The sequence below is a fragment of the Rana temporaria genome, chromosome 8 (assembly GCF_905171775.1).
Source record: "Rana temporaria chromosome 8, aRanTem1.1, whole genome shotgun sequence".
Lineage (NCBI taxonomy): Eukaryota > Metazoa > Chordata > Amphibia > Anura > Ranidae > Rana > Rana temporaria.
The window spans coordinates 34367597-34381612 of record NC_053496.1 but is presented as its reverse complement, the minus strand read 5'-3'; the positions used below and the strand labels follow the sequence as shown (position 1 = coordinate 34381612).

At 45.1% G+C, this 14016-nt stretch overlaps 1 protein-coding gene across 1 annotated transcript in view; it reads left to right on the top strand.

Moving 5' to 3' along the window:
- The first annotated feature begins 6690 nt into the window (after positions 1-6690).
- Positions 6691-14016, top strand: part of TRUB1 (TruB pseudouridine synthase family member 1) — a 39339-nt gene continuing 32013 nt past the window's right edge. Inside the window, exons 1-3 of the mRNA XM_040361536.1 lie at positions 6691-6896; positions 10895-10987; positions 12220-12275. Of these exons, the coding sequence (XP_040217470.1) occupies positions 6776-6896; positions 10895-10987; positions 12220-12275 (270 nt within the window). The 5' untranslated portion in view covers positions 6691-6775. The remainder of the gene's footprint in view (positions 6897-10894; positions 10988-12219; positions 12276-14016) is intronic.

The following is a 14016-nucleotide window of genomic DNA, read 5'->3' as shown; positions in this document are numbered from 1 at the left end:
GTGTGGTTCCTGACGCTAGCTTGTACATACTGCAGGAAACAGGTACTGGAAGAATTCCTCTGGCAGAGGCTCCGATCATGATCTCAGTTTTGCACAGGGAGTCGATAGATACATAACGCATACCAAGGGGGAGATTTACCAAAGCTGGTGCACACAGAATATCATGCAGTTGTGCAAAGTAGCAAATCGGCTACTAACTTTAACTTGTTCAATTAAAGGGGTTGTAAATGTTTTTTTCACCTTAATGCATTGTGTGCATTAAGGGGAAAAACTTCTGGCAGTCACTGGCTTGCCTGAGCCCATTCATCTCCTCCAAGGGGACACGTTGTCTCTCTCCACTGGGTCCTGGCTCTTGATTGGCTAGATTGATAGCAGCGCAGCCATTGGCTCCCACTGCTGTCAATCAAATGACCCAAGGGGCGGGGGCCGCAGTTCGGCATTCGTGTCTGTGGAAACAAATGCTGGACTTGATAGCACGCCCGCAAGGTAACCCCCTCGGGAGCGCATTCCTCTTAGGGGGTTATCTGATGTGATTGATTGATTTAATGGATTTATAGTGCGCCAAATACTGGCCCGTCAGGGCAGTGTCAAAGCGCAAGAAGCAAAACTGGAAATAGATAAATCAAAACGGGGAGTGAAGGAAATAGAATAGAGAAAAAAAAAAAAGAGAAGAGCAAGATAGACTGAGAGACAGATCAACAGAAAAACACCAGAGAGAACTAACCTAACTCTGCATACTTTTTCTCAAAAAGCCAGGTTTTTAGCCTTTTACGAAGGGAGTGACCGAATGGAAACAGGGAGACTGTTCCATAGAGCCGTAGCTCTCTCAGAGAATCCCCTGCCACCAAAAGTAAGCAAACGGGCAGATGGACAAGTGACAAGACCAGCCGTTAATGATCTGAGTGCTCGTGCCGGAGCATATCGCGTTATCAAGGAATTCAGATATTGCGGGCCCATCCCATGATAAGCACGATAGGCAAGACAGAGAGCCTTAAAGCGGGGGTTCACCCTTAGAGGGCACTTTTCCCCCTTAGATTCCTGCTCGTTATTACTAGGGGAATCGGCTATTTATTTTAAAATATGAGCAGTACTTACCCGTTTACGAGACGCATCCTCTCCGTCGCTTCCGGGTATGGGCTTCGGGAATGGGCGTTCCTTCTTGATTGACAGGCTTCCGAGAGGCTTCCGACGGTCGCATCCATCGCGTCACGATTTTCCGAAAGAAGCCGAACGTCGGTGCGCAGGCGCAGTATAGAGCCGCACCGACGTTCGGCTTCTTTCGGCTACGAGTGACGCGATGGATGCGACCGTCGGAAGCCTCTCGGAAGCCTGTCAATCAAGAAGGAACGCCCGCTCCCGAAGACCCATACCCGGAAGCGACGGAAGAAGATGCAGCTCGAAAACGGGTAAGTACTGCTCATATTTTAATATAAATAGCCGATTCCCCTAGACCGAACGAGCAGGAAGCTAAGGGGAGATTTTTTTTTTTTTTTTAAATGGGTGAACTCCCGCTTTAAACTCAACGCGCTCTACCACAGTGAGCCAGTGCAGTGATCGCAGGGTAGGGGTAATATGCTCCCACCTGTTTAGGCCGGTGATTAGTCTGGCGGCCTGGTTGTGTATGTGCTGAATTTTCTTCAGCCACTTTAAAGGCATGCCCAGATACACAATGTTGTTAAAGTCAATCCGGGAGTTGACGAGAGATTGAACCAGAACTTTCCGATGGTTCTGAGAAAACAGATTTTTGACTTTTCTCAGACACCTGATGTAATACAGTGCGTTGCGGATACATTGATCGACTTGGGGTATCCAATTCAAATTACAGTAAAAAATTGTCCCCAGGACACGGACTTGATTCACCGGAACAGGACACGACCCAAGGTTCGTGGGCCAATTCCCCAGAAAGACAGCTGGATCAATACGTCCAGAAATGAGAATTTCTGTATTTTTAGAATTTAGACTGAGGGAATTGTGATCCATCCACTGTTTGATGTCTAATAGACAGTATTCGAAAAAACCTCAAGGAATGGGATTATATAGGCAACACACAAAAAGCTTCAAAATATATAAAAAAATATATCGATTTATTACAAAAAATAGAAATATTACATAATACAAAATATCTAAAATTATCATATAAATACACAATATACAAATCATATATGATGTAAATACTGTCCAGCATATGGTACCATCACCAAGATTTGGGAAGTAAGTTGTAGCAGATAGCTGACGCGTTTCGAATGCTAGGCATTCTTCATCAAGGCATGTGCAGGTATTACATCTACTGTTTAAAAACTTTGTGCCCAGAAGAGGCTAAGCCCAGGGGGGATATCATGGGGTGCAGATGTCTCCAATGCAAGCTGGGCCAACACAAGCTTTCTCTCCATTTATTGGAGAGTCTGCAATCAATCTACACCCAGTGGGACTCTGTTTTGGGGCTGGCTGGGAATCGTTTTCCACCTATTGCCTTGGAGAGATAAGACTTGACCTTAAAGCCTTTGTGGATTTCAGTGCCACTCGATTGAACTTAATAGTTCTGTCTACCCTATGAGTGAAAGAAACAAGGAATTTTGTGTTGGCCCAGCTTGCATTGGAGACATCTGCACCCCATGATATCCCCCCTGGGGGGGCCCCTAGGCTTAGCCTCTTCTGGGCACAACGTTTTTAAACAGTAGATGTAATACCTGCACATGCCTTGATGAAGAATGCCTAGCATTCGAAATGCGTCGGCTATCTGCTACAACTTACCTCCCAAATCTTGGTGATGGTACTGTATGCTGGACAGTATTTACATCATATATGATTTGTATATTGTGTATTTATATGATAATTTTGGATATTTTGTATTATGTAATATTTCTATTTTTTGTAATAAATCGATATATTTTTTATATATTTTGAAGCTTTTTGTGTGTTGCCTATATAATCCCATTCCTTGAGGTTTTTTCGAATACTTTCAATAATCACGGGATGATGGCAACTACATGCCGTTTTGTATGAGTTGGCCCTTTTTCTACTGATGTCTAATAGACAGGAGGCGAGCTGCAGACCAGGAGCAGGGTCGGATAGACTGTCATTGACCAACTGAACATCGTCTGCGTACAGCCGGTTAAACACTGCAAGCGGCCGAAGATACACATTAAATAGCCATGGCGACAGGGCCGAGCCCTGAGGCACCCCACAACTCAGGGTGCTGATGGCAGATAGGAAAGGACCGGTTTTGACCTGAAAGGTCCTGTGAGTGAGGAAGTCTGAAAGCCAGTGTGAAGCAGAGCCGGTAATGTGAAACTCGTCCCGAAGCCTGGCAATCAACATAGCGTGGTCTACAGTGCCAAAGGCCGCAGAGAGATCAAGAAGCACCAAGGCAGCCCCCACCCCCCCCGCGCGTCCCTGACCCCGAGCAGCTTCTCTCTGGTAGAAAGGACCATGAGCTCTATCCCACGGCCCGGACGAAATCCGGACTGCGAGTCGTGAAACAAACCCTTTGTCTCTGAATACGACTGAAGTTGGAGAAAAATTTCGTATCTCACCAGTTTGGCCAGGAAACCTATAGCTGAAATGGGTCTATAGTTCGAAAGACAACCAGGGTCCAAATTGGGCTTTTTTAAAATTGGTGTAATAATAGCATGCTTCCAGCGGGCCGGAAACACGCCATGAGTTAGAGAAAGATTGACATGTGGAGAGGAGCCGCAGAGGGACCCCAGAATAGGAGGATCGGGGTGCCACTGCAAAACAAGCTGCACAGTAGAGGTAAGTATGCTATGTTTTGTTATTTTTAAAAAATCTTTTACGATCATTTTAAGTTTTGAGAATAAAAACTGGAAGCTGATTGGTCACTGCACAGCTGCACCAGATTGTGTGTGCACCAGTTTTAGTAAATCTCCCTCATTGTGTCAATGACAGTGGGTCCCGCATTGATCGATGTTGGAATGGGGGAGCATCACCACTTAAGGCTTCCAGCCCAATATATATATATCTATCTATGTGTGTGTGGCCCAGTGGAAATGGCCACTCTCCTGTCTCCCTGCCCTGTCTTCTCATGGGTGTAAAGAGCCATTATAATCAGCACAAAGAGAGTTCCTACTATCAATCAAATATGAGTATATAGTTATAGCAAATTACTTCTAATTAACCAAAGACACAATCTAGTTCAAGTGTTTATATACAGTATCTCACAAAAGTAAGTACACCCCTCACATTTTTGTAAATATTTTATTCTATCTTTTAATGTGACAACACTGAAGAAATTACACTTTGCAACAATGTAAAGTAGTGAGTGTACAGCTTGTATAACAGTGTATATTTACTGTCCCCTCAAAATAACTCAACACACAACCATTAATGTCTAAAACAAAAATGATTACACCCCTAAGTGAAAATGTCCAAATTGGGCCCAAAGTGTCAATATTTTGTGTGGCCACCATTATTTTTCAGCACTGCTTCAACCACAGGTTGCCACTGGAGTCCTCTTCCACTCCTCCATAATGACATCACAGAGCTGGTGGATGTTGGAGACCTTGCTCTCCTCCACCTTCCATTTGAGGATGCTCCACATCTCTGAATAATGCTCTCCTTGCCCAGCCTGTCAGTTTAGGTGGACGGCCATGTCTTGGTAGGTTTGCAGTTGTGCCATACTCTTTCCATTTTTGGATGATGGATTGAACAGAGCTCCGTGAGATGTTCAAAGCTTGGGATATTTTTTTTTTTTTATCCCATAACCCTGCTTTAAACTTATCCACAACTTTATCCCTGACCTGTCTGGTGTGTTCCTTGGCCTTCATGATGATGTCTGTTCACTAAGGTTCTCTAACAAACCTCCGAGGGCTTCACAGAACAGCTGTATTTATACTGAGATTAAAGTGTATGTAAATTCATAAAATTTGAGCTGGGCACATATATCTGCAGTATTTTGTTATCTCTCTACACTGAGCTAAGTCCCATAGCTCTCTCCTGACCCCTTCCTCTTTTGCTATAAATAGATTAGCAGGGAACTGGCCCTGTTACAAAACACCTTTAAAAGTCTCTGCCTATGATGAGAGGGGTGTGTGCATTTCCTCCAATCAGCAATTTTAGCTATCTTGGCTGTATGCCCAGACATCACACTCTGTAAACAGGAAGATCTGAACTTTTTAAACAGTATATAAATGTGAAGACAGCAGATATACAAGTAAAACTTGATTTGGTTCATCTTTGTGTATCATCTGAGGCTGTTCACTTCACTGGGTATATGGAGGGTTTACATCCACTTTGAGTTACGCACAAATGGACTCTATTTACTAATTAGGTGACTTCTTAAGGCAATTGGTTCCACTAGATTTTAGTTAGGGGGTATCAGAGTAAAGGGGCTGAATACAAAGGCACCTTTCACATATATGTATTTGTAAAAAAAAAAAAAAAAAAATTATAATTTTCCTTCCACTTCACAATTATTTGCCACTTTGTGTTGGTTTTTCACATAAAATCCCAATAAAATACATTTATGTTTTTGGTTGTAACATGACAAAATGTGTAAAATTTCAAGGGGTGTGAATACTTTTTCAAGATACTGTAATGGGGACACTTGATGTAAAGGGGCATTCTGATGGGCACACCTGATGTGATGGGGACACCTGATTTAAAGGAGCTCTATTATGACGGCACCTAATATAAGGGGGCACCCTGATGGGGACAAATTATGTGAGGGGGCACACTGCTGGGAGACACCAGATGTAAGGGGGCCTTCTGATGAAGAAACCAGATGTAAGGGGGCACTTTGATGGGGATACCTGATATAAGAGGGTACCCTGATGGTCGCAACTGGGGGTAGTCTGATGAGGGCACCCAATGTAATTAATAACTCTGATAGGGGCATTTCATGTAAGGGGGAACACTATTGGGGACATTTACATTTAGAGTATTACTAGACTGTGTGGAGGAAACAGTAAAGACAAGGTCCATAAAGGCATGGATGAGTGAGTTTGGGGTGGAGGAACTTGACTGTTCTGCACAGGAAGGGATTCCGGCGGGACCTCGACTCGTGGCGGCACCGGCTCATCCACCGTGTTTGTATTTTCCGATTGTGTGTACACAAGTCAGTCGGGAAAAAAAATCCAAAGTACAAACACGCATGCTCAGAAGCAATGCTAACCATAACACAACAATAGCAGAAGTTGCCCAAAGAATGGCGCTAAAGAACTGAAAAAACACATAGCTTCGTATTTGTTGCCCAACAATTCTTTTCCGTTTGTATGCAATACAAGTTCGCGGCCAACGCCCTTCGGACACAAGTCCTACAATTGGTTCGTGGAAAATCCGATCGTGTGTACTGCTTAAGACTGGGATGCCAATAAAGTTCACGTGCGTGTAAATGCAGGCGTCCCAATACTTTTGATAATATAGTGTAGTATGGATGGTAACAATGTTTCTGGTTACATGTGTTCCGTGTACAGTCTTCTCCAGAATCACGTGTTATAAAAACAGCTCGGCCATTATTTATTTTTAACCAGACTGATACATATCGATTTGTGCCAACAATCTTCGATGAATAAAGGATTGTTTCACTATCACCTTTTTCTACAGGAGATGCAAACACATCACAAATCATTTTTCTTTCTTTTTTATTCTCCTCAGACATCAGAGTAGAGAGGGGAGTAATATGGAACAGCAGAGTTCACACATTAGACCTGAGCTGCTGTTGTTTCCTCTGTCTGCATGACAGACCACATCTCCCAGAATCCCCCGGGGCTGGGCGCCTACTGATGACGTCAGAGCTGTGTTTCCTCCAGGAGAAGGCATGGCTGCTGTAGAGAAGGCTGCAAGACTCCTGTCCCTGAATGGACTCTTCCCTGTCTACAAACCTAAAGGGCCAACATCAGCCCAGAGCCTGTATGAGCTGAAGATGAAGCTGCTGAACGGTAGGAGGAGGAGGTGTATGATTATATGTGTATGTTTATTATTTACCTTCCTGAGGTTCCACTCCACACCTACATGTTGTAGTAACAGATAAATGTACAGTGCATGTGTTAGTGTGGTGCCATTCATTTTCAGTGATAATACAACATACATGTGCTTCCTTGCACCACATTGGGAAAGAAGAGTTTCAGGTTATTATGTCCATTCTGGTGCATTCGTAGCCAGTCCAGAGACCTTAATGTGATATCATAACCCACCGGAATGGAAACGTGTAAGGGGGTCCAGGGGGGTTTAATAAAGTGTACCCACTTGATTACTTTTTTTTTCTCTCAGAACTTTATTGGTGAGAACTCTGCTCCGAATTCCTGGGTCTGCATACTTGCCGTTTCCATTATGAGGGAATCTCGCACATCCCAGTGTGGAGTTCCCAGGTCTGCACACCTGTTGTGCCTATTATGAGAGGTTCCCACCATCCATGTACGGAGTTCCTGGCCATGTACACTTGCTGTTCCCATTATGAGAGGTTCCCACCATCCCTGTACTGAGTTCCTGGCCCTGCACACCTGCTGTGCCCATTATGAGAGGTTCCCACCATCCCTGTACACTTGCTGTACCCATTATGAGAGGGTCCCACCATCCATGTACTGAGTTACTGGCACAATACACCTCCTGTGCCCATTATGAGAGGTTCCCACCATCCCTGTGCTGAGTTCCCAGGTGTGTAAACCTGCTGTGCCCATTATGAGAGGTACCCACCATCCCTGTACTGAGATCCTGGCCCTGCACACTTGCTGTGCCCATTATGAGAGGTTCCCACCATCCCTGGTACCTGGCTCTGTACACATGCTGTACCCATTATGAGAGGTTCCCACCATCCCTGTGCTGAGTTCCTGGCCATGTACACTTGATGTACCCACCATCCCTGTACTGAGTTCCTGTGCCCATTATGAGAGGTACCCACCATCCCTGTGCTGAGTTCCTGGCCATGTACACTTGCTGTTCCCATTATGAGAGGTTCCCACCATCCCTGTACTGAGTTCCTGGCCCTGCACACCTGCTGTGCCCATTATGAGAGGTTCCCACCATCCCTGTACACTTGCTGTACCCATTATGAGAGGGTCCCACCAGCCATGTACTGAGTTACTGGCACAATACACCTCCTGTGCCCATTATGAGAGGTTCCCACCATCTCTGTGCTGAGTTCCCAGGTGTGTAAACCTGCTGTGCCCATTATGAGAGGTACCCACCATCCCTGTACTGAGATCCTGGCCCTGCACACTTGCTGTGCCCATTATGAGAGGTTCCCACCATCCCTGGTACCTGGCTCTGTACACATGCTGTACCCATTATGAGAGGTTCCCACCATCCCTGTACACTTACTGTACCCATTATGAAGGGTTCCCACCATGCCTGTACTGAGTTCCTGGCCCTGTACACTTACTGTACCTATTACTTACTGTACCCATTATGAGGGGTTCCCACCATCCCTGTGCTGAGTTCCTGGCCATGTACACTTGATGTACCCACCATCCCTGTACTGAGTTCCTGTGCCCATTATGAGAGGTACCCACCATCCCTGTGCTGAGTTCCTGGCCATGTACACTTGCTGTACCCATTATGAGAGGTACCCACCATCCCTGTACTGAGTTCCTCTGCCCATTATGAGAGGTTCCCACCATCCCTGTACCTGGTACCTGGTTCTGTACACATGCTGTACCCATTATGAGAGGTTCCCACTATCCCTGTACACTTACTGTACCCATTATGAAGGGTTCCTGGCCCTGTACACTTACTCATTACTTACTGTACCCATTATGAGGGGTTCTCACCATCCCTGTGCTGAGTTCCCAGGTGTGTAAACCTGCTGTTCCCATTATGATAGGTAACCACCATCCCTGTACTGAGTTCCTGGCCCTGCACACCTGCTGTGCCCATTATGAGAGCTTCCCACTATCCCTGTACACTTGCTGTACCCATTATGAGAGCTTCCCTCCATCCATGTACTGAGTTACTGGCACAATACACCTCCTGTGCCCATTATGAGAGGTTCCCACCATTCCTGTGCTGAGTTCCCAGGTGTGTAAACCTGCTGTGCCCATTATGAGGGGTTCTCACCATCCCTACTCTGAGTTCCATAGTGTGCAGGGGCCACCCTGTCATCTGCCAGCTCAGCGGATATCAACAGAGTGATCCCCGCTGAGCAAGCGGATAAGAACGGTACGGATCCTCACAGGATCCATACATGTGAAAGGGCCCTAACAGCATATGGATTACTGATTACTTAATGGTTCCTGCACACATATATTGATATGATCTTTCTTTATGACTTTTAATCAAAACAACCATCACAAAGCAAAGGCCCCTCCATTCATCCAGTTCAGTGAGCACTTGCTTACTTTCAATTCTGACATGTCGATCACTTTTGATTACTTGAATATATTGAACAAATATCAGATTTATAAAACATTTGTTTTTAATGTATGACTGATAAATTATCCATCACCCTTTTTTTTTTCAATTATGTAGATTAGTACCATGTCTGTCAAATTTTTTGATATTCTAATCAATTATAAATTGTTTGTAATTCCTTGTGCCACCTTTTAAAGCTGAAAGTGGAGGTCCGGTTAAAAAAAATAAGTCAGCAGCTACTAACACTGTAGCTGCTGACTTTTAATAAGGACACTTACCTGTCCAGGGTGCCAGCGATGCCGAAGCCGAGCAATCGCTCGGGTCTCGGCTGCCCCGCCCGATTCCCTACTGCGCATGCGCGAGCCGCGTGGTGCTACGTGAATGGGCGATGTCTCCTGGGACACACACAAGGTCCCAGAAGACACCGCTCCCCCCCCATTCCCCAGGAGGCATCACGAGGAGGGGAAGAAAGAAGACGGATCGCGGATCAGGAAGTGGCAGATTAGGAGGATCTGCCTAGCAACGGGCACTTCTGGTATGTATAAAAAAGGGCGGAGCTCCGCTTGAAGTTTGATCTGCCTATATTTTGCCTCTTCGCCGAATCACTATGCAAATTACATTGTTTAAAGGGTAACTCCACTTTCGTGGGAAAAAAAATGGCAAATAAAAAATAAGAATATTGTGTATACAATTGTGACACAAGTCATATTGTAATTGAATGCTATTAAAAATTACCTTTCCTTTTTAATCTGCAGCTCTGTCATTTTTTGTAAAATGCAATATGGAAACCTAGAGGTGTTCTGTACACAGAATGTATATAGAACACCCACCAGAAACATTTCCTGCTTGTGTGATTGGCTCATTGATTTTCCTAGAAGTTTGATGCCTGCCTATGCGATATGATTTTTGTCCAACTCCACAGTTCGCACTGCGATCTGTGATCCGACCTGGGGGGTGTCATGAAAGCGGAGGTCCACCCTAAAAAAAAAAAAATGGCCAAAAAAGGTTCCAAAATTTTTATTTTTTTATATACTTACCAGAAATGGCTGTTGCTAGGCAGATCGTCCTAATCTGCCACTTCCTATTCTGCGGTGATCTTCTGTCTTCTCTTCACATTGCCCCCTGGGAAATGAGGCACGTTGTCTTCTGGGACCTGTGTGTAGCACAAAAGACAGCCACCCATTCACAAAGCATTGCGCAAATCGCGCATGCGCAGTAGGAAACGGGCAGTGAAGCCGTAAGGCTCCACTGCCTGTTTCCCTTGCCTTGAATGGCCGCGCCGTGACCCGATCCGAAGGATGGATCGGCCTCAGGTGGCCGACATTGTGGGCACCCTGGACAGGTAAGTGTGCTTATTTAAAGTCAGCAGCTACAGTGTTTGTAGCTGCTGACTTTTAAATATATATTTTTTTCCACTGGTCCTCCTCTTTAACATTGTATTGACACCCGCTGCGGTTTGCAGAAGGCAGTGTGAACTTCCTGCGATGCAGGAACCGGCTCGAGGATCGTGCTGGTTCCTGCATCAATATAGTGTGAACCCGGGCTAAGTCGGCTCACTCTTTTACTCGCTGTGCTTGTCTCCAATTTCCAGAGGCCGGTGTAAAGGAACATAGGAAGAAGAGGAAGCAGACGCTGAAAATTGGACATGGCGGAACCCTGGACTGCACCGCCTCCGGCGTGCTGGGTAAGCGCCTGTAGAGGGAATTTTTTATAAATCGGGCTAATAATGACTTGGGCAGAGTTTGTATATTGTGTATAGAATTGTACCCACCTATAGGGGACTGGAGGGGTGTCGCACGGAATATGGAATAGTCTCAGGTCCCCTCCACTAGAGCTACAGACTAGAAGTGGGCTGTGTGCAGGAACATGATTTCCCCTTTAAGGCCTGTGTTAAAAGCTTTGGATAGGAGCAGCCGTTGCCCAGCCTCCCAGCATCACATTGGATCCAGAACAGGGATGGTTCAGCTTCACCGCCACCAGACTGGCATGTAAAGCCAAAGAGAGAGAGAGACAATGGCAGCTTCCATCTGAGGCTTTTCATGCAGGCGTTCTTTCTCCTTTCCTTTTAGAAGAAACCTGTTAGAATGGAAGGCCTGCCATTGCTGATCACCTTCTGAACATGCCTGATGTCTGGCTGTCATGTGGATTCTTTGGCTTCTTTCTGACGCTGCATTTACACTATGACGTTTGCATAACTGTGCAAAAACACATGATGTGCTTGTGGTGCCATTCAGTGTCAATGGCATCCCAAGTGTGGCAAAACGGATGTGTTGACAATCGCATGACAAGTCAAAACATGTATTTCTGCAGGTACTGTCCTAATCAATGCGACTCAAGTCACAGGGGTTAAAAAAAAAAGTTAATTCAATGTTTTTCTATGACTTTGGTGTTATTTAAGTGCAATAGACTGCAATGTTAAATCACAAAAGTCGCAATGAAATCTTAAGCAAGTTGCACAAATTTAGGGTTGCAGCAGTGTGAACTGAGCCTTACTGTTCTTGAGTGGGACCCTTTCATGTGTTCTGCAGGGGACAACCTTCCTGCCACCTTAGGCCCTGCCCCCCCTCCCCAACGGTGGCAGAACTTCAAGGCCTAGTCACAATTGGGACCTTTGCATCCCTGGTAGTTCTGCCTCTGTGTGTAGCACGTAAATGTGCATATGCCCGACATCTGGAGTTCGAACTTCACCCTGGCTTTATCATTGTCCAAATCAGTGAGCCAAGAATTGACTGTCGGCATAACAGCCAGGCACCTAGCATTGTCAGGAAGTCAGCAATGGAAGCCCCTTTGTTTATTCTTTTAGACAGGTTCTCTTTAGGCTCTGATAGGCTGTAGAATTTTCCCATGTTTTATGTGGCTCTATGGGTATACAGGTGGTTTGCACTCGTCCCTGAATCTCTCCTGATCTCTTTGCAGTGGTTGGCATCGGAGAAGGGACCAAAATGTTGGGCACCATGCTGGGGGGGAGTAAGGTAAGACATGAGTTCTATATGAGTGTTTTAATAACTTTGTTTCTGTTTATGATTTTTAATTCTCTATAGACATAGTTGCTGCCTTATTTGCTGATTACAACCTTGGTCAAAAGTTTTGAGAATGACACGAATAGTAATTTTCACAAAGTCTGCTGCTTCAGTGTTTTTGGATCTTTTTGTCAGAAGTTACCATGGTTTACTGAAGTATAATTACAAGCATTTCATACATGCCAAAGGCTTTTATTGACAATTACATTAAAGTGATACTAAGGAGATTATATATATATATATATATATATATATATATATATATATATATATATATATATATATATATATATATATATATATATATATATATATATATATATATATATATATATATATATATATATATATATTAATTTTAAATAACAAACATACCATGCTTACCTCCACTGTGCAGTTCGTTTTGCACAGAGTGGCCCTGAATGCCATCTTCTGGGGTCCCCCAGCGGCTGCTCCCCGCATCAGATAACCCCCTCTAGGAAGCGCTTTCCCAAGGGGGTTCCCTTGCGGGCGTCCTACCGTGTCCAGCATTCGACATCCATAACCGCAGAATGCAGGTCTCTGCCCTGCCCCCCTGCGCCCACATGATTGGATTTGATTAACAGCAGCAGGAGCCAATGGCTACGCTGCTATCAATCTATCCAATCAAGAGCCGAGAAGCCTGGGCAGAGAGACGGCACATCCTCGGCATGGGACAATCCAAGGCTTGGGTAAGTAAAATGGGAGGGACTGCTTTAAGGTGAAAAAACATGAGGGTTTACAAGCCCTTTTAAGTTTATGCAAAGTGTTAATATTTGCAGGGTTGACCCTTATTTTTCAAGACCTCCTGCAATTCCCTCTGGCATGCTGTCGATCAACCTCTAGCCATATCCTCACTGATGGCAGCCCATTCTTGCATCATCAATGCTTGGAGTTTGTCACAAATTGAGGGTTTTGTTTTTTTTGTCTTTTTTTTCACCTGCCTCTTGAGGATTGATCACAAGTTCTCATTGGGATTAAGGTCTGGGGAGTTTCCTGGCCATGGACCCAAAATTTCCATATTCTGTTCCCTAAGCCACTTATTGATCACTTATGGCAAGGAGCCCCATCATGCTGGAAAATACATTGTTCCTCACCAAACTGTTCTTGGATGGTTGGGAGAAGTTGCTCTCGGAGGATGTTTTTGTCTAATTTTTTATTTTATTCATGGCGGTGTTTTTAGGCAATTGTGAGTGAGCCACTCCATTGGCTGAGAAGTAACCCCACACATGAATGGTCTCAGGATGCTTTACTGTTGGCATGACTGATGGTGGCGCTCACCTTTTCTTTTCTGGGCAGATTTTTTCCGGATGCCCCAAACATTCGGAAAGTAGATTCGTCAGAGAAAATGACTTTCCCCCAGTCCTCAGCAGTCCAATCCCTGGACCTTTGCAGAATATCAGTCTGTCCCTGATGGTTTTCTTAGAGAGAAGCGTCTTCTTTGCTGCCCTTCTTGACACCAGGCCATCCTCCAGAAGTCTTCTCCTCACTGTGTTTCCCGATGTCCTCACACGTGCCTGCTGCCATCCCTAAGCAAGCTCTGCACTGATGGGGACCGGATCCCGCAGCTAAATCAACTGTAGGAGACGCTCCAGGGGCTTGCTGGACTTTCTTGGGCGCCCTGAGGCCTTCTTCACAAACGCAGTGGAATGTTTCTTATGGGATTTTATGGGAA